Source organism: Prosopis cineraria, unplaced genomic scaffold (genome assembly GCF_029017545.1).
Source record: "Prosopis cineraria cultivar Desert tree isolate PC_DT_omini unplaced genomic scaffold, ASM2901754v1 PC10, whole genome shotgun sequence".
Lineage (NCBI taxonomy): Eukaryota > Viridiplantae > Streptophyta > Magnoliopsida > Fabales > Fabaceae > Prosopis > Prosopis cineraria.
In genome coordinates this window covers 30,393,191-30,413,284 of record NW_026555341.1, presented here as the reverse complement: position 1 = coordinate 30,413,284, position 20,094 = coordinate 30,393,191, and the positions used below count along the sequence as shown (strand labels likewise).

The following is a 20,094-nucleotide window of genomic DNA, read 5'->3' as shown; positions in this document are numbered from 1 at the left end:
CATCTAGTTGCATATGTCTAAATAATCACTTTACATATTCGAACATTACTTGTTCATACATTAAAAAAGTTGTCAATTTTTTTAAACCCAGTTTATTCTATTTTTCACAACTTGTTCCTTTAATGTTAACTAGTTACCAATATTATCCTAAATAAAAAAGTATATGTTATGAATTTATTTTTCAAGCATTTTCATGATCTTTTATTAATTATGGACATCTTATTATGTATATATAAACAATTACTTGTACATATTCAAACATCACTTATTCATACATAAAAAAATTGTCAATTTTTTTAAACCTAATTTATTCTATTTTTCATAACATGTCCCTCCAATATTAACTAGTTATTAATATTATGCTAAATAAAAAAGTATGTAATAAATTCATTTTCCAAGCATTTTCATGACCTTGTGTTAATCATGGATATCTTGTTTTGCATATCTAAACAATTACTTGTACATATTCAAACATCATTTGTTCATGCATTAAAAAAGCTGTCAATTAAAGAAGGAGCCATGGAAAGTTCTTCAAGTGGTATCAAAGAGTGACTGTGCAGAGTTGTACACCAAAAAGAAAAAGTAGCTATGCAATTAACACAATAAACAAAAAAGTCAAGTCTCATCCCACTAAGCAGACTCAACTATGTTACATAGATCATATAACTCCCTCCAGTCCTAATTAAAGAGCAAAGTTAACTAATTTCACTGTTCTTAAAGGATAGTTGTTGATATTCTTAAACTTGTAAAAAAAATGTTTAACTTTTCAATTTTACCATTCACTGAAATTAATAATCACAATAAAGTGTGTTTAGGGATTAAAAATTTGCCAACAACTTGGCACAGATAAGGAAGGGCAATATTGGAAAAAAGTTAACTACTATATGTCTAGATATTTGTCCTATCTTTAAGACCAAATAGGACTAAAGCTTCGCTCTATAATTATGACCGAAGGGAGTATTTTTACCTTTATAAAACATACTAAAGATCATGACCTGCAAACTGTAGATTCCAAATGTGATCCTGAAGACATCTTTTCTTCAAGCCTTCCACTTACTCAAGACAACCTTCCTGCAGTTTGATGAGTTTACTTAATTGTTGAGAATGCCAAAAGCTTTCATGAGAAAAGCATATTCATAAGCTGCTTCGTCGCATTGACCATAGTGACCGCCTTCACCGAAATGTCCTCCAACCATACTCGTCTTCATGATAACAGCTCGAGAACAGTTATAGCAGGTACGGTCTCGTACTTTAGCCACCCACTTGGCACCTTCCCAAACTCCAACTCTGAAAAAGAATGTCATCAAGATTTGTCTGAGTAACAATTGTTACATGAAGAACTATATCATTCAAGCAAAGAAAGCAAGGCATGCCAAGGAAATATGCAATAGTTCATGGAAACTGAGATTTACCTTGAATCATTCAGTGCTGATGCGACCAGGACTGAAGGATAACATTGGCCTTCAGAAATGTTGTCATAAGGAGAATACATAAAAATGGAATCGAATTGGGATGGTATTTGAGGATTTCCAAATTCTTCGTAGTCAAGGATTGTGAGGGGCAGGCTAGAGTCCAACAATGTGTTGCATATATCAAGAAATGGTACCTGGTATTCATCAGGAAAAATAATTAAGCACAGGAAAGGTGAGGGTAACGAGGGTTTTAAAAAAAAATAATTATATACGAAACCTTTAATATGGAGGCTCGAAAGAGATCTGGATACATATTCATAGCTGCACCGACAAGAAGGCATCCTGCACTCCATCCAATAGCGCCAAGCTGATCTCTCTGAACAAAACTCTCATTAACCAGGTATTGACCACATGATACAAAGTCATATATTGAATTATGTTTGTTCAATCCACTTCCAGATTCATGCCATGAAGAATTACTACCTCCTCCTCCACCTCTACCAAAAAAGAACATTATCACATGATTAAAAAGGTACATGCACAAAATATGCCAGAAAACACTTAGCATTGAGATTGGAAAAACAGGTACCAAAACCCTAAGAGCAAAAGTGCAAAACATTTAATTTCACAGTTATCATCAACTTAATCATACAAAACACGCCTACAAGGCTACAACCTATTGGCACAGCTGTAACAAACATCAGCAACCCACCTTACATCAGCAAATGCTACCACCCAACCACGGTCTAGTAAACTCAGGCGGTTTACACACCAGCTCTTGTCCAAAACTTCTCCATATGCCCCATAACCTAGCAAAATTCCTGGAGATTGACCTTTCTTCCAGGATTCTCTAGAGTACACAATGGTCAGAGGAATCCTCACACCATCATGGGAAATAACTTCCTCTCTCTGACAACCGTATACATGTGAAAAGTCTCTCCATGTCCGAGAACCAGAATTTGTTGGGCACCCATTTCCTGCATTATATGCCTCTTGAATTTTATCCTCATTCTCAAAAACTGGGACGTTTGACTGACCAACAGAAGCACCATTTACTTCTTCTTGATGCACCATTGAGTATGCATGTTTTGACATGTCATAATCCACAATCACATCAGGCATCTGCTCACTCCCCAAAAAAAAAAAAGGCATATTCAAAAATAAAAGTTCCATGTTTAAAGAAACTAGATATAGTACCTCAACAAAATCACAAAAGATGATTATATGTATTTAAATGAATTTATGACTTCTTCATTGCCTTGACAAGAAGTTGAAGCATATAACAAGGATAGCAGTGAAGTTAGAAAACTGGATTTTATTAATGAACGACATTTTCAGAACAAACAGTTCTAAAGATACAAGGGAAGTTTGGAGTTTAAAAATGTTCTACTTGATGGTGTCTTACACCCCTTTTCTTAATTGTGTGCAAGAACATCTGGATCATGTTACCATAACACATACTGGCATGTGGTTCAAGATTCATAAGCACAACTAACAGTTAAATAAGATACAAGGGGGTGGGGGGACATAAGTCAATGTCTAAAAGGTAAATAGACGCAGCCTGTTCTGTGTTCTTTCTGCCAAAGCAGAGTTCCAATAAAAAAATTTAAGTAGAAATTTCGGCTTACAATAGCAGCTGGAAAAAGATGTCACAAAATATTTGCATATATAATAACAGCACTCATTATACAATATATTACATTTGAAAAGTATTTCTATTAATAATTAGTTGGCTTGTCTTCCTCTATGGTGGCGTGTTTCATGCTGAAATAAGGAAAATAAACTCATATATATACACTTTATATAGGTCCTAAAATCCTGATGATTTTGGAATGCTAATGAACTGTAGACAAATATTTCTCAAATGAACCTTGAGTTAAATATTATTCAAATCTTCTAATATAACAAATATATGAAGCAAATCTGCACCCCATAATTAGGTGACAAGGTAAAGCACTGTTGAATCTGCATCTGTAATCACATACCACAGGTGATGAAAGCACCACACGATAAACTGTATTCATAAAGTCATGATTTGAACCAGGAACGGCACTGCATGTATTTGATGGCATAGGAAAGTACCAGGGTTTAAGGTCCTCAACATCCATCTGATACTGGAAAACAATTCAAGTTAGTTGATATTGTGTGCAAGTTTAAATTCATGAGATAATTTATTTAAAGTTTTAATTTTCACAATGCTTCAAGTCAAAATTAGAATGCCTTTGGATTAGCATCAGGTAAAACAGAGTTTAGATAAAATCGATTTGTACTGATTTTGGACCAAATTGATTTAATCAAAACACAGAAGCATGTTGGAGCTGTTTATGAGAGAACCACATTCTGGGCTTTCATAATTGATTTAATCAAAATACGGGTGTTTGGATAAATTTTAAGAAAATCATATTTTGGGCTTTCATAATTGATTTTTTGGGTTATCCGAAAAGGCACTTAATTGCTGATGCATTTTGCAAGGCATAACTACATGTCAGCATAACAATTTTCAAATGGTTGATACACTAACCATTCATATACCTTGCAATCATTTTGAACAGGTAAATTCAAGGAACACAACACAGGAAGACCTTTCTTATTGAAGAGAAGAACCAGATGCCCATTAAAAATGTCCATATCACATATGCTCATATCTTTAGGAGGAAGGATGATATTCTGAAGAAGAAAAGAAACTATGTCAAAGATGAGTTGGAGCAATCCACCCAGATAAACATATGCACATAGAAATTAGAAAACTTAAAAGAATGATGTTGGAAGCTAACCAAACATGACCTGCCAGCTAGCAAATTTTATATCTACAACTCGGCATCTAGCCAGATAAAGATCTTGGCGAGACCAATTACCCTCAGAAATTGGAGCATTTGTAAGTATATAAAATAAGCCATAATGATGTTCCACAAAGTACTGTACACCAGATGCTCGCTTACATATTCTTTCTAGTCCATCCATTGGATTGGCCGCATTTATAACATAAACCTGTGATAAACAACAAGATCAACATGTTGCTAGAAAAGGATAATCTCCTTTTAAATTCATAAATGAAGATCTATAAGTTCCTTCCTCGGATGAAGTCCTTGAGTTTGAATTCACAGTTATGAACTTGCCATCTTTTGTGCTTGTTATGTCCACACAGAAGCTGGAATCACTCTCAGTAAATACCAGGAGATCATTCACATGATCATTTGCAAGCTTTCTGCAGAGAACCCTGCCATGATGTCATATCAAAGTGAGAATGAAAACTAGTTTATGTCAAAATACCAAGAAAAGAATATTAGCAAGAGACAACTCCAAATTTGCCTGTAAGGTCTCTGGTTTTCATCTGACAAAGTATAAAATAGAGAATTCCCATCCCGTGCCCATGCCATGTTAACAACACCTTCAACTCCAAATTTTGGATCCGTAAATCCACTTCTGAGATCCTTTACCTGAAGCATGAACCGCTCACCACCAGAGATATCAACTGTGTATGCAAGATAGTTATGATCAGGTGAAACTCTGCACGTACCAACATGGACATACCCTGCATTATTAAACATATTAGCCAATAAATTCCAACAGGAAAGAGAGTTCAAGCAGAATGTAAAATCTCAGATTTGATTTGAAAAAAGAAAATCCGCAAAGATAAGCAATGGCAATGGCCAATATTTATCAAATAGCTAGTCAGATGAGAAACGTTCCATATTTCTCAGCAAGTTCATTCCAATCAAGCAGGACTTCCTCCTGCATTGATTTCGACATTGCATAATGGAGAAAAGTCTTCAACCAGCCTGTTTTCTCAGTTTCTAGCCTCCTACACAGCACGGGATATTCCTTTCCCTCTGGAATGTATTGGTAATACAGCCTAACCACCACAGGATAAAATAAGTCATTAGCTAGAACCAATCAAAGGAGTAATTCTTCTCCAAAATTCACAATAAAGCATCATTTTGAAAGTCAAGGCACGCTAAAAGTTGAATTCCTCAGTCTATCATTCAACCAAGCCCGCATTCACTCTCTCATTTGGTGAATTCAACAGAGCAGGTATGTTATTTAAGACACATATAACATAAATCATATCGAAGACACATTTTGCCTAAATTTGACTCATTTCAGTCCTCCAAAGAATATTTGTTTACCCTACCATCATTATATTAAGCAGATAACAATAGACGAATGATGGCCACACGTGAACTTCATCATCTGAGCTTCATGTTTGAAATGTTACCCATTTTAACTATTTGTTAATTTAACGGCATTGACGTGATAAAATATTGAAGAAATCTCTTTAGAATGAAAATATCAAATTTTTAGTACACAAATTGAAAAAGGATAGGTAATTACTATAATACCAATTCACTCTCAAAAAAAAATTTACACTCAAATATCTTACAAATAACTTTTTCAAGGAGGAAAAAAAAACATATCTGCCAAGCTTAACCCATGAACAAAGCATTCCAAAAGCTGAAAATGGACTAACCAGGGTCCCCAACGCTCAGGAGGAGTGGAAATGGTAGTGGATATTCGGCTTCTCATCTCCGACGACAAAGTGGATTGCAGAGTGAGGGTATCGTCCATGAAAGCTTGGGCATAGGTGTTTTCATGGTTGAGATGGTCTAAGAGATCTGGGTCCTCAGTGTTGAGCATCCAATGATAAGGGTCTTGCCACGACTTGCCGTGCACTGAGACGGTGAAAGGGACCTTCTTTGGCGATGGAGGTGACTGTGAAGGTAGGGTCAAAGGGTGGCCTCGGCATCTGGAAGAGAAGAAGCAAGAAGGAATGGTGCGGTATAAAGCTGAGAAAGTGAGTGATTGATTATTGGAGTGGAGAAAGAAGCGAAATGCCATTGAAACAGAGGACTGTGAAGGGAAGGTAGCATTCCGGCGCGGGAAGGATCGTCAAATTAGCCGGAGGACTTCATTTATGAAAATGAACCCTTGCTTTTTGTGAACGAAAATTTTCGTTTTAATTTCTGTCAAATAAGTGGCTTCTTATAAATTTGATTCATAATCATTTTTTTAATTCATTTTCATAAATTTCATTATTTTCATTCTCAATTTGCCTTTTTTTTTACTTTTTTTATGCTGGTAAAATAAAAGGAAAATATTTTTTTACGACGTATGGAGTCCAAAACCCAAAAAGGTTTACAAAAAGAAAATTCAATTGAAGCTAAATGGGAATAGTTAATTTAGCTAGTTGAGACCCACACACTTGTCAATTCAAACACAAATACTTTTATTATTGTTTTTTAACACATGCTTAAAAATTTCTAGTACCACACTCACAAACACACACACACACGTGTGTGTGTGAGTGTGTGTATAACTAGTTGGTACCAACAACTTGTATTACAATAACAGCATTTTTTTTTAGTCAAAAGCATATTTTATATGTTAATAACTCTTTTTTAAAACAAAAAAAAAAGAGTAAATGTTTAAATTTAGTTATGAACTATTTTTTAAGGAATATTGGATAGCCTGTATCATCAAGTGGTATAAAATAAATCATCAATGATTTAAAACATAGCATCCAACATCTTCTTCCATCTAATATGAACAAACGTCTGTTTATGCTTAAATGGTGGGCCCACATTCCTTTAACAATCTCACCTCTCTTTGTCAAGCATGCTCTGAAACAACAAAGGACTGAATGTGACTAAAAAGAAGAGGAGTACCTAGAGAATATTGCCAATGTTGACAATGAAGGAATGAGGAAGAGGAGTAATAGGAATCCAGATGTTGTCATGTTTGATATGGAGGCCTTCCATGTCACCCATCTAAAGAAGGACGACAAGGGCAATGCCATCCATATGGCCATTGATGCCAATCACATCCTATTGCCAAGGACATGGAGAATAGTAATTCATCCTCATCGACTATTCTCCTTCCCCGAACGACCCCTTCATGTCCTCCTCCTTCATCCTCAACGCGTCCACCATCCCTCCCAAAATCTCCCTTATTACTTCTCTCACTCTTATGCTGTGTTCCTCCATATCCTCTTTGCATATTTCACATCAAATACTCCTCTTTCATGTCTACTCTCTATCATGCAAGTAATCATACGTGCATGCATAAAAAGAAACAGAGGCCTTTGCAAGTGATCAAGGAAGAGAAATAGAGGCCTTTGAGGTGATGGCTGAAGAGGGTTCTGGTAACCTAGGTTTATCACGGCAGAAAGAGACAGAAGGAGAAGAGTCTCTATGCATGAGGAGGTTATTCAAGATGGAGAAATCATCGGGGTCAAGAGATAGAAGGAGAAGAGTCTCTATGCATGAGGAGGTTATTTGAGATGGAGAAATCGTCAGGGTCAGAAGGATGAAGAGTGTTGTATGAATATCAAGGATAAAAGGCAGTGTTCATGGCTTCATACATTCTAAAAAAGTGAGTGGGTGTGTGTGGGAAGCTAGTTTTTCCAATATGTAAAAGCCATAAAGGACAAGGAAGAGGAAGCAAATGAGGATGGTGAGGAAGTTGGTGAGGAAGCAGAGAGGGGAGGGAGAGAAAGGATGATAAGGATGCAAAAGTTGGATAAGGATAAAGATGAGGATGAGAAGAAGCAAATGAGGAAGATGATGAAGAAGCAGAGAGAGAGAGAGAAAGTAGCAATGTCACTTTTTTAGAGAGTGTAGAGAGAGAGAGGATGTAAATTGTAATATTCCAAAAAATTTTCCTATAATTTATTAATCTAATGAAGGGTAATTATAAAAATTTAAGTATAATTAGGTTTGAGGATAGTTAAAGATATCTATTAGGTTTGGTTTTAGCTTTTGGATTGGGTTTAGAAAGTAAATTAGGTTACCTGAGCTTAAACTGTAGAGAGAAATTAGATTTTTAGCTCACAAGTGTTATGTTGGGCATAAAAATTTATGCCACAACATAATTTCCTAAATCAATTTTTATAGTTAAATATTAATTGATTATTTGTTGAAATGGTTGATTTGGAACGTGTTTAATATTTTTGAAACTCATGATGCAAATTTGACATGTAGAGTGAGTGGGGTGTGAGTATGGATATGTGGATTCATGATATGAATGGTTGATTAGCATGCATACATATATGTGATATAGTGTATAGCATGATTATTGGCAAAAATTCACTTAGGGAGAGGAGTAGTTGACTAAACCTACATGGTATTAGCAGCGATCGTTAAAATTAGGAGCTTGCCTTGGCACCGACCATTGGAATCGAGAGGTATTCGAGATTGTCTCACTTGTTCTATAAGAGACTCGAACCTAACTAATATCCACCGGTTCATGAGGGGGCTAGATTAGGGGTACGACACCCTATAGTTATTAGCACTGGAAGAAACTGAATTACACAAGTGAGTAAGTTGACCCTAGCCCGATAGCTCCTCACAAATGAAATCTAGGTTAATCCGTGAAGAACGTAGCCACTAAATAGCCACCAATTTCATATCGGAAGTAATTAGGAGCGTATAAGGTTGGCATATGATCATGCATTTAGTCTCAACTACATGGTTGTTAGTATTGTGGTCCGGTGCGATTTAGAAGTGCATGGTTGGTATTATTACGACCCCAAGTTATGCATTATTAATATATATATATATATATATATATGTATGTATGATTATGTATTTGAAGCCTGATTACATAGTTGTTATTGTTGTGCAGAGGCTATACGTTATCTTACATGTTTATGTGTGTATTTATTACCAAATGTATCCATTTTTAATTGATATGTAACTGTATAAATTAGGTAAAATGTGGTTACTGGGTGGTTATACTCACCCCTCAATTCTCAATATTTTCAAGGCCTAACTTATCGGGTCAAGATCAGGGAAAATAAGCTGAGGCATAGGATTGTAGAGTAATCCTTTGTATGCCTCTTTATGTTGTTTTATGTGTATTAAGATTGTTAATTTGCCAAATAGAAATCACATGAATATTTTCGGTACTACTTGCATTATTATTGTATCACACTTGTGTATTTTGTGCCTTGGGTTAGTAAGTTTTGGTTGTATTCCCTAATATAGGGCCAAAATTCTTTTGCAAGAAAAAATATGTGTATTTTGACTAGTTTGGAGTGAAAATAATTGTTTTGTGCAAGAAATTCATCCCCCTTGTGTTTTATGTGTTATGGGGCTGAGTGGTGATTTTGTAATATATATGTTTTTGGTTAAATGTAGTGTATTGCACAAGTCCTATAGAGTCTTTGGAGTGTAATCTAGGGGTCGTTATAAACTTATGCACTTGGTTGTGATTTTGGACACCCTTATTATGTTTTGAAGGTATAAATAGGTAAGTTTGCATTTTGGTGTCCAACTTTTAATTGAAAAATGATTTGAATATGAAACTATTACCATTAGTTAGAGCTTGAAAAAAACTTTCTGTAAACTCCTACATCACCTTAATCAGACGTCAAATGAAGATTTGGTGTGTGTCGGAAGTTTGGACAAGAAATCTGCTAGCTGTTATAGATTTTGCAATTTATGCTACAGCATAATTGTCCCAAAATCCATTCTTTTTTTTTTTTTGCTATGTTGACTTCAATTTGATGTTATCTTACCTTGTAAGATATCCATGCTTCTGTATATAAGTTTTGCTTGATTTTATTTTTTTAAAAAAATAATTTTTAAATGATTTTATAACATCTTAAGTTTTAAAAACTTGAAATCTTATTTATGTAAATTTTACAAACTTGATAATTTACTTGGGTTAGTCCCATAATTACTTTAATTATAGAGTTAATTGTAGATTAATAAGGGAAACCTTACATATATAGTTAACAAATATTAGTGACAAATTGACAGTTGGTGCTTGGCTCTTCATTTTAAATAATTAATAATTTATTTTGTACCATCTAATAATATAAACTACCAATTATTTCTCAAAAATTAGTTGATAATGAAATTTGCATATTTACCCAAAAAATAAGTTAGCACATGATTGTTTGACTGGTGAGGAGCTCTCCCCTTATTTAAGTAGGAAAATGGAGGGGAGGGAAGCCATCCCCTTGTTTGGTAATACTATAGGGAAGGAAAGAGAAAGGAAAATTTTCTCTCTTCTAAATTAGAGGGATTAAAGGGATACCTTTCACTCCCTCCCTTTTGTTAAAATTCCTCCGCTCTCATCCCCTCTAACCAAGCATGGTTAGAGATATTGTTTATTGATATTATATGTAAACTATAGGTTCAAGATTGTTTAGAATTCTAAATTCATTTTTAATGTAATATTCTCATTCAACTTTTGAAAATTATATAATCTAACCTTTATTGTTAATAAATGTTAAATTTAACCATTAATTGACTAAAAAATGATAGAAAATAGTCTAAAAAATTATAAAGGATCACAAAATTACAATAAATAACCCAAACATTATGAACAATGACCCAAATTATAGAAAATGATCAAGAAAATTTTATTGATCTTTTTTTATAATTTTTAAAGTTCTTTTTTGTCATTTTCTAATTAACTAAAAGTCAAAGTTACCTTTTATTAATAATATGAGCTAGATATCCTTTTTTTGTCTTTTTTATGCTATTAATAAAAGAGAAAATTTATATACTTAATATTTAATGTTATTATTTTTAATTAAATCAAGATATGTGAATTTTTTATATATTATATATTCTGTAATAAATTGTTGTTATTAATTTTAGGGCAAACTTATATTCTTAAACTTATATATTTAATATACTGTTATTCAATTAAATTAAGACATGTAAATTTAATATGTTAATAATATTAATAACAAAAATTTGTTATAAATTTAATAATATATAAAACATACACATGTATTTATTTAATTGGTAACAAATACCTTATACATATAAGCTTAAGTATATAAATTTTTTCCTTAATTTTATTAACACATTAAAATTCATTTGTCATTATTTGATTAAATACATATATTAACTTATTAAATATATCAAACTAAGTATACAAGTTTTATCCATTAACAAAGAACTCGAGACCTCCTTAACTCAGATTCATCAGCGTGCCCTTTACAAGCTAGTCCTATGTAGCACTAGATAATTAAATGACTAATACAATGTTATTAAAATCAAACTATTTATTGAACTGGTCCAGATATTGGCTTACAATTCAATGGTCGAACCTTGGTTCAATTAATCATGAATAAATTGTTATAATTTAAATATTATATGCTTAAAGTATAAAGAAATAATTATATATAATAACAAAAAAGAATGTTTAAATTTCAAATAAAATAATATACAATAATAAAAAAGATAGTATCAATCAATATCACATCATTTTCATCCAAAATATATATAATTTTTTATAATTTATATTTTATAACTTTAAAATATATAAATATATACATAATTCATGCATATTTCTTACATTTTTTTGCATTTCATAATGCTTATTAGGTATAAATTTGCATAAATTATAATTTAAAAATATGAATTAAAAAATAAAAAATAATGTGTCCCATTCAACCAGTTTCTTGCCTGCTTTGGCTAGTTTTATGGTGATTGGATAAGGCTTGGGACCGAGTTTTAATTCAACTAGTTGAACCGGTTGATTTAGTTTGATTTAAATAACACTAATACCCTATTTTTTGAGGATGGTTTGTCTAGAAATAATGATAAAAAAAAAATCTTTCAACCTGTTTAAAATTTAGAAAAATAATTCATGGGCCTATGACATGAGCATGAAAATTGAAGGGATGCTTTTGATTATCAGTTTGTCACCTCAATATCAACCTCACGGAAATATTTACTTTGTTTTGTTTTTCGAGAATTAATATGTAATTTGAGGTTGAATTATAAGTTCAAGAATAATTTAAATTTTAAACTTATTTTAATATATTTTAAACCCTAAAATAATTAAACTTGAGGCAATTTCCACCTCACCATTAAATTAAAATAAATGTCCATTACTTTTTTTAAAAAAATAGGGCTTGATATGCAATTTCATTCAAAGGAGAGTTGGAGAGAGTGGATTTGAGAAAAATTACACATCATACCCCCCTTTTTTTTAAAGTAACGGATATTTGTTTTAATTTAATAATAAGGTGAAATTGCCCTAAGTTTAATTTTTTAGGGTTCATAGTGTAACAAATACAAACTTAGGGTTCAAATCACTTGTGAACCTATAGTTCAAGGCCCAAATTGCATACTAATAATTTTTTTATCAAAAGGAAGAAAAGACTTACCTTCAAAAAAAAAAATCAATTTGTCCCTATAATTTTGATTCACTTATAAATTAGATCATAAATTTTAACTTATTGTAACTCGATTCTTATAATTTTAGTTTTGACTTGATACAACTTAGTCCTTATAATTTTAACCATTTATAATATTGTTCCCTATATTTTAAAATTTTAAAGAGTAAATCTATTTTGAAATTTTAATCTTTATAATCTTTGTAAAGATTTAAACTAATTTAAAAATAATTTTTTATAATTTTATTTTTTATAGGGACCAATATTTTAAATAGCTAAAACTATTGAGATTGGGTTGCACCGAGTCAAAGTTCAAAAAATGAGTTACAACTGAGTCAAGACTATAAAAATTGAGTTATAATGAGTCAAAGTTTAATAATTGAGTTACAAATGAATGAAAATTACAAGAACCAAATAATTAATTTTTCATTGAATAAGGGGGTTAAAGGGTAATCTCATCCTTAAATTATAAGCCTATGATTATCTGGGATCCTATATTTATTTTGAGTTCAATGTTCCATTTGACATTTAAAAATGATACAATATGCTCCCACTGTTAATAAAAGTTAACTTAAACCATTAGTTGAACAAAAAATTATAAAAAATAACCCCAAAAATTATATAAAAAAGGACCTAGAAAATTACAAATAAGTACTATTTAAAAATTTATACTTATTGTCATTTATTGTAATTTTTTAGATCATTTTCTCTAATTTTTGAGGTCCTTCTCTATAAGTTTTTTATCAACCAATAATCAAAATTAATATTTGTTAACAGAAGGGGCGATGTTGCACTATTTTAAATATTGAAAGAAAATGTTACACCAAAAATGAGTTTGCAGTCCTAGATGTTTCTATACATATAATTTAAGGGTAAAATTATCATTTAACCCAAAAACATTATCATGAAGATCAACCCTTCTAAGCTTAACTCCATGATTTACTGACTTTTGCTAAGTTCTTATTTTCCAAATTAGTACCATTATTTATTTCACATGTCCTCTTTGCTTCTTGAATATAATTAATTCTTATTTTCCTTGTTAATGTTTCTGTTGTCTTTTTTAAGGTTTTATCTTGTGGTTATAAGTTTCTATTTCTTTCTTGTTATGTTTATAGTCTTTTGTGTTTTTTCTACAAACAGGCTTGAGTGGATAGTTCAACTATTCCACTTGTTCTTTTTATTGAACTTATCATTTTCCTTGTTTAATAATATTTGACTTTATATAAAATAAAATAAAATTAGAAGAAGCAAATAAGGTAAAATTAAAATCAAACAACAGGAAATAATTTGAAAAAGAAAAATTGTCCAGAACATTTCATTTTACAAATTAGTCATTGCCCAATTTCCATTGCAATTTGTGCCTTCGAATTAGTGAGATTGTGGGTGTCTAAAGGCCTTGATTAGTCTTTTGACCTTTTGGTATATCCCTACTTTATAAATTACAATCAATATGATTCAGTATTTCACTCACAAAATAATAATAATAATAATAATAATAATAATAATAATAATTGGCTGAAATAATTTCAAAATAAAATTACATTTGACAAATTTCTTTAAAGGATCAATCATATGATACTGAGTCACATTTAATAATAATTCTCCTAAAGAACTCTACAAAATTTAAAACCACTTAAAGAGACTTCAACAGTTAAACCAATTTGCTCATGGTTTTAGAGCATTCAGTAACACAAAAAGTGACGTAAAATATATGATAAATAAACAAAGATGTATATTATGATTTATTTCAATGGTAATGGAAGTTAATATTGATAATGACATGTATAGAATGTGAGGGAAAGGGATGGATCACAGTACCGCAAGCAAGAGAGAACAAAGACTTTGCTTGCAGGAGCACTAACTTGGCATCATCCTAAACCTAGTACAAATTGTAGAACAGCCTGACAGATAGAATTTAATTTTGTGAAGCTCAGGTAAAATTTAAACGATATATATTTTTATCAATCTAAACCTATTTAAAAACAAAGAAGAGAAGAGAAAGCATTCAGAATCTACAACATAGAAGGCCCTGCCTCCAACCACGGCGCTTCCGGTAGCGTCTCCGGTCGGCTTTTGCCATTCTTACTGGGCTGCTATTCCATTCAGATTGAAGTCTGTAAGCACGAGAACAAAACCAGTATGTTAGTCATGCAATTCCTGCAAGAAGGCTAATCAATAATCATAAGAGAGAGAACAAGACTCATCAAGTTTGCTTTAAGTGTTTGTTATCAGGTTCCTAGAAAAAATACAACACACGATTTTTGACAGCTTGGATCACATTTTAAATCTCTACGAGAACTTGATAACAAATAGCCAAGATCATAAGTTTGTTTCTAATGATGAGTTTTTGATGCAAGTTTATAGAAATTTACACTGGAAAGGCAAAGGACCGCGTGCTAGTCGCGCTGCTATCTGATCTAAGAGAGATGCTGCCAGAATAAGACACGGGATCCACGTAAGTTATTCGGCTCGATACACGACCTACAGCTGAGAAACTTGTTTCACCCAAGCTGTGACGAACATGACTTGTTACAACAGCCTGATCATCAGACTTCACACCTACGGCCTCCGATGAATTTTGAGTGTCATCGTGTTTAAAGTCTTCGACTTGGTCGAATTCCTCTTTGGCACCAGCTGTAGGGACCGGAGAATCAAACTGAGAAGTGACGCCAACATTCTCTGGTATGTCAGCATTGCTGACATTACCATTTGATTCTTCTGCTGCTATAGCAGACAAGGTTGGGACAGTTTCCTCAACCTCATCTTCAGTTTGCTTAGGTTTGGAGGGCAATTCAGGCTCACTAGAAACCTGCAGATAAATCAAAATTATCACTTTCTAACATTTTCCCTTTCCCTCACAAAGGTACTGAAAATCTAACCAATCATTGAACTAGTTAAGGCACTAGTTCAAAAGTTAAATATCAAAATCATCAAGACATTAGTTTAATAGTTTATCGGTTTAAGGCAAGTTAACATAACATAACTCACATTCATTAACCTATGCACACATACGCCTCTATGGTAAGAGCAAACAAAATTAGCATTAAGGCCAATATCTTAGCACCATGAAAAGTTGTAAAACATGCCAAAAAAGTCAACCAATCATTCCAAAATAATATACATATCCAATGATTAATACTATATTAGGATGCTGAATACCTGTGGATGGTTTTGTTCAGCCTTGTCGCCCTCCTGAATCAAAGGCGTCAACTGTTCTTCATCCAAATCTTGCAATAAAACTTTGTATCCAGCTAACAGCATCTCTTTATCAACATCTTTAGCAAATTTTCTGGTTTCATCATCATCCTTTAGCATCAAATCCTCGAGTTTATAACAATTAGTAGAAACTTTATCAGTTTCCTCTGTCATTGCAGGCAAATCTAGGAAAACAGGAAATGGTACATCAGCTGCACAATGTTTTTTGCCAATTTTTCGCTTCTGTGATCCTCTGAGGATGAGAATTTATAAGCAGCCTCTTCATTTGTATTCTCTAACAAAATCTTTTTCTCAGCCAGGATTCCTTCATCAACACAGATATCCTTGATAACATGTTCATCGCTTTCTTTATAAACAACTACCAAGTCTGGTTCACATTCAGTAACACTTTTGTCCATAAAATATCCGGCGGATTTTTTGATGAAGCAACCTCTTCTGGAAGATCCAAACTCTTGACTGATTCAATATCTTGTGCAAAATCAGGACATGGATCACTAGGGGATTCTGTATGCAATTCTATATCCTGCTGAGAATGTGAGATAGCCTCGATCGAGTCCTTGACCTTTTCTTCACCTTCATTTTTAAGATCAATCATGCTCGTGTGAGAATCAAGTTTTTGAGAAGTCAAACCATTCATCGCCTCCATCTGATTCGGTAATGGATCTAATTTCCCCTTGTTCTCCTCTAAATCAAATGGAACCCTTTTCCCATTTTCCTTGGCTTCATGGTCTTCCAATCTGCATCGAGCAGAGTACGGATCATTGACATAAAATTCAAATGATTGACATTCAGGCTCACCAACATTTGAATGGTAGAAGGCCAGTTCACCATCTGCAAATACACTTCCACGCCAGTGAAAAATAAACTCACAAGATTTGAAATTGAAACCATAAAGGGAATTCAATAATAAGCAGAAAAATGAAATAAAGCAAATAAACACTTGTCCTTATTAACCCTAATAACAACAAAAGAACATGTGTAGACAAGCATGAACAGGATACATTTTAAATTTAGGACTCTAAAAGATACACATTAAATTACATCTGTTGAGTTACATCAAGATGATCCTGCATGAGGTCAAATGGCAGTTCACTCTAAAAAGGCAGATTCAAAAATCAGAAGTAGAGTTTTCTCATACCTAATTTCATGCTTAATAGGTTTAACACATGGAAAATTTTCTGGGCTCCAGCCAGAGGTATTTTCAGATTTCAAGCAAACACAGGTCAGATTCTGCTGCAACCTGACGATCAGTAAATAAGAACAACTGGTTTAGCAAGCAACATGGATAACTTGCTCATCGTGTCAAGGAAGGGGGGGGGAAGCAATAGTGAAATTGGCAAACTGAATTGAACAAAAATAAGCAAAAATGAACTCAAAAGTTCAACACAATTTTCAACAAGATTAATGGAGAAAATCAATTGCGGATTAACGTATAAGAAGGTCAGAAAAGTAATCTTTTGGAGTAGCCCAGTTACAGAGGATAAAGCTCAATCGAAAAACAGGATGGGTAAGAAGGCACTGTTCACAAGAGGCTGTAATATTTTTAATATCAACGGAATTATAGTAAGATTCTATAACCAAAACCCAGTTTTCCCATAACGTTGAAGGAATCTTTTACTGCTATACTAAAATCAATTTGCTCATAAAAAAATGGCCAAGGAAGCGTTTACCAAGAACTCAAACAATATAAAAAGGGTTTAGATTAAACTTAAGCTTCTAATCTCACATTTTGTTAATTAAAGAAATATCAGTTTCTTTCCTCTATGAAGCAATGAGAATATAGGGAGTACCAAAAAGAAGGTACTGCCTGACTTTTTCTTTATTATAAGTAAAGAGAATTTGGCTAACCAAGAGAAGAAGAAGAGAATCCAAGGACAGTTTCTGGAAGTATAGAAAGGACAAGAGAAAAGTTGGGAACTTTGAAAACTTTTCGCAACAAAATTACAAACCCAAGTTTTAAATTATTTGGAGGAAGAAAACCCACAATTTTAAATTCCCTATCAATGTTTTTGTCCACTAGCTCTGATTGGATCCAGCACAGAGGAATAAATAAAAGTAAAGTGAATATCTCACCTGGGTTCCATCTCTCTATAGAAGATTCATGAAGAAAATAACAAAGATCTATCTCAGATCCCAGATAAAACCTTCTTGGACTAGTAAAAGAAAGAAAAAGTAAAACATATAATATGCTACCTACCTTTCAATCTTCTTCTACCTTCGTTCAGAGCAGAAAATATGAGAAATTTCTTAACTGCACCCAGAGACAAAAGAGTCACAAACAAGTGACGACATAGGAGAAAATAACATCAATATAATCAAAAATGGTTCATCTTCATCTTCATCGCTTCTCTCAGACAAGTTCAACCGAACTATGGGATACAGAGAGCAAGTTTAGATGGCAAAAGAAGCAGAGGAATAAATTACCAAAAATGAAAGCTTTGTGAAGAGAAAAGCAGAAAGAGTTTGCTTCAGAGAGGAATGGACAGAGAATTAGATTATTAGATTAATAAAATAATAAGTGATTTCAGAGGAAGAAGGGTGATTAGAAGGGGTGAGTTGTAATCATAGCCCTTAATAATGGTCAACTCTCTCTCTCTCTACACCACCTTCACCATCTTCAGCAATTAATGTAAAAGCTTGACACAGCACAAATGGCACCTATCTCCGTAAGACTCGTAATAATAAATAGAGTATATTAGAGCATTAAATTATCATCTCTACCCCATTTCATATTCCAAAATTTAATTTCATACCTAAACTATGAAACGTTATAACCCATTTCAGTCCCCACCCATCATGCCGTTTTCTCCAAAGTTTCTGTCTTTGCCTGACCCACCTCGGATTCCTTCGTTTTCCGACCAGCCAAACACTGCAAAACTTTCCCAAGAAAATTCCTAAAGGAAACCAGAGAGAGAGAGAGAGAGAGAGGAACGGTGCATTTCAGGCTTTCAGGTTTCAGCCACCACCCAATTTGCCACTTTCTCTTCAGAGTCTCTTTCTTTACCTAATCCACCTTCGAATTCCGCTACCTTTTTTCCATTTTCCGACCAACCAAACAGTCGAAAACTTCCCCGAGAAATTGAAAAGTAAAACAGAGAGAAAAGGAAGGATAGAGACAGTGCATCATTGGCAGCACTGGATCCACCAAGCCCACGAACAGCTGGACTAGATAGACTGCGATGCACCCTTTGACTTACTTCAGAGAAGGAGAAAAAAAGCTCAAATCGAAAACTCATTTTAGCTCCTGACACAGATGTCGGAGAATTTGAGTGTTGTTTTTGTCGTTTTTGTTTTTCCTTCTGATACTTACAAAGTCAAAACGGCTCGTTTAACCGCCGGTGCCAGAGTTTGTTGGTCCGGTGACAGTCCACGGAATTGCTAGCGTGTATCTGCGACACACCATAGGATCCTACTCCTGCACCACCTTCTTCTTCTTCTTCTTCTTTCTTCTTCTGCTTCGCTATGTTGGTGTGAGCTAGCTGTATCAGAAATCAGGAAGTGAAACTACTCACGAGTTGAAGTCTATATATTTGACATTGGTTTATTATTTGGAAAAGAATTCTATTTTTTATTATTATTTTAGAACTGGGACCCACCAAAGACTTTGATCCTCGCCGCTCAGGAATGGCCCATTTTGCCCTGAATGAATATTGAGCGATGGTATGATTTTATTCAGATTCCGCAAGGATGATCGATTCCTATGGTTTTGACGGGTTCAGATTTGCTAGTTCCGTCAAGTAAGTTCATTTGATACGTAAAAAACTGTCATAATTTTTTTTTCATCTGATATATCTATGTTTTAACTTCAATGAACATAGATAAAATAATGATACAAAAAGTGTCACGGCCAAAAAATTTCATGTCGAAAAACAAGTTCAAATTATTAAACAAGATAAAATTTACGAATGCGAAGAAGCTAAAGAACAAAGAAGAGAAACAAAAGAGCTATCGCTTGTCGAACAAAATTGACGTTAAGGTAGGACATTCAAATTTTAGATGTGGGTCTTTTTTTTAAAAAAAAATTAGGGTTCATATTTGTAATAACTGGATAATTAAAGTGAGTATTTGAAATTTTAAAAATTCATAATAATAAAATTTACTTATTTGGACAAATCCAAATACCACTAATTCAGACCCTGTACAAATATATTCTACCCGACCTTGACATATTAATATGGGAGAATTTTATTTAGGGCCTCTATAGTACAAAATTTTACATTTAAAATCTAATACAATCAAAAGCCTTAAGTGAAAATATGTTTTAATAAAAAAAAAACACATTTGCCTTTAGACATTTTGTTGTTAATTACAAGGCATCATGTTAAA

At 33.1% G+C, this 20,094-nt stretch overlaps 2 protein-coding genes across 6 annotated transcripts; both read right to left on the bottom strand.

Annotated features, from left to right (window-relative positions):
- Window positions 1-505: 505 nt before the first annotated feature.
- LOC129323066 (uncharacterized) lies at window positions 506-6,335 on the bottom strand. Of its 2 annotated transcripts, none has more exons than XM_054969617.1 (11): window positions 5,881-6,335; window positions 5,103-5,265; window positions 4,722-4,945; window positions 4,487-4,629; window positions 4,197-4,402; window positions 3,945-4,079; window positions 3,398-3,520; window positions 2,125-2,534; window positions 1,690-1,909; window positions 1,413-1,606; window positions 506-1,287 (listed from the first exon to the last, which is right to left on the bottom strand). In XM_054969617.1, exons 1-11 carry the CDS (start codon window positions 6,246-6,248, stop codon window positions 1,092-1,094), a joined length of 2,382 nt encoding a protein of 793 aa, XP_054825592.1. In that variant the 5' UTR covers window positions 6,249-6,335; the 3' UTR covers window positions 506-1,091. The 2 variants fall into 2 exon arrangements, with proteins under 2 accessions (XP_054825592.1, XP_054825591.1); XM_054969616.1 differs by having other exon boundaries at window positions 3,398-3,526; window positions 5,881-6,334.
- A 7,929-nt stretch (window positions 6,336-14,264) lies between these two features.
- Window positions 14,265-19,267, bottom strand: LOC129322729 (uncharacterized). 4 transcript variants are annotated; one of them, XM_054969083.1, is made up of 5 exons: window positions 19,079-19,267; window positions 16,907-18,019; window positions 15,712-16,599; window positions 14,925-15,361; window positions 14,265-14,666 (listed from the first exon to the last, which is right to left on the bottom strand). In XM_054969083.1, exons 3-5 carry the CDS (start codon window positions 15,919-15,921, stop codon window positions 14,558-14,560), a joined length of 756 nt encoding a protein of 251 aa, XP_054825058.1. In that variant the 5' UTR covers window positions 15,922-16,599; window positions 16,907-18,019; window positions 19,079-19,267; the 3' UTR covers window positions 14,265-14,557. The 4 variants fall into 4 exon arrangements, with proteins under 4 accessions (XP_054825058.1, XP_054825060.1, XP_054825061.1 ...); XM_054969085.1 differs by having other exon boundaries at window positions 16,907-17,008; XM_054969086.1 differs by having other exon boundaries at window positions 15,712-16,505; window positions 16,907-17,008.
- Between the last annotated feature and the right edge of the window lie 827 nt (window positions 19,268-20,094).

Coding starts and splice junctions, on each gene's coding strand:
- LOC129322729 (XM_054969083.1), bottom strand. CDS start 15,921: ATGACAGAGGAAACTGATAAAGTTTCTACTAATTGTTATAAACTCGAG. Junction 15,362..15,711: donor CTGAACAAAACCATCCACAG/GTATTCAGCATC, acceptor ATTTATCTGCAG/GTTTCTAGTGAGCCTGAATT. Junction 14,667..14,924: donor CGGTCCTTTGCCTTTCCAGT/GTAAATTTCTAT, acceptor TCGTGCTTACAG/ACTTCAATCTGAATGGAATA.
- LOC129323066 (XM_054969616.1), bottom strand. CDS start 6,248: ATGGCATTTCGCTTCTTTCTCCACTCCAATAATCAATCACTCACTTTC. Junction 5,266..5,880: donor CCTGAGCGTTGGGGACCCTG/GTTAGTCCATTT, acceptor TGTGGTGGTTAG/GCTGTATTACCAATACATTC. Junction 4,630..4,721: donor GAAAACCAGAGACCTTACAG/GCAAATTTGGAG, acceptor ACATCATGGCAG/GGTTCTCTGCAGAAAGCTTG.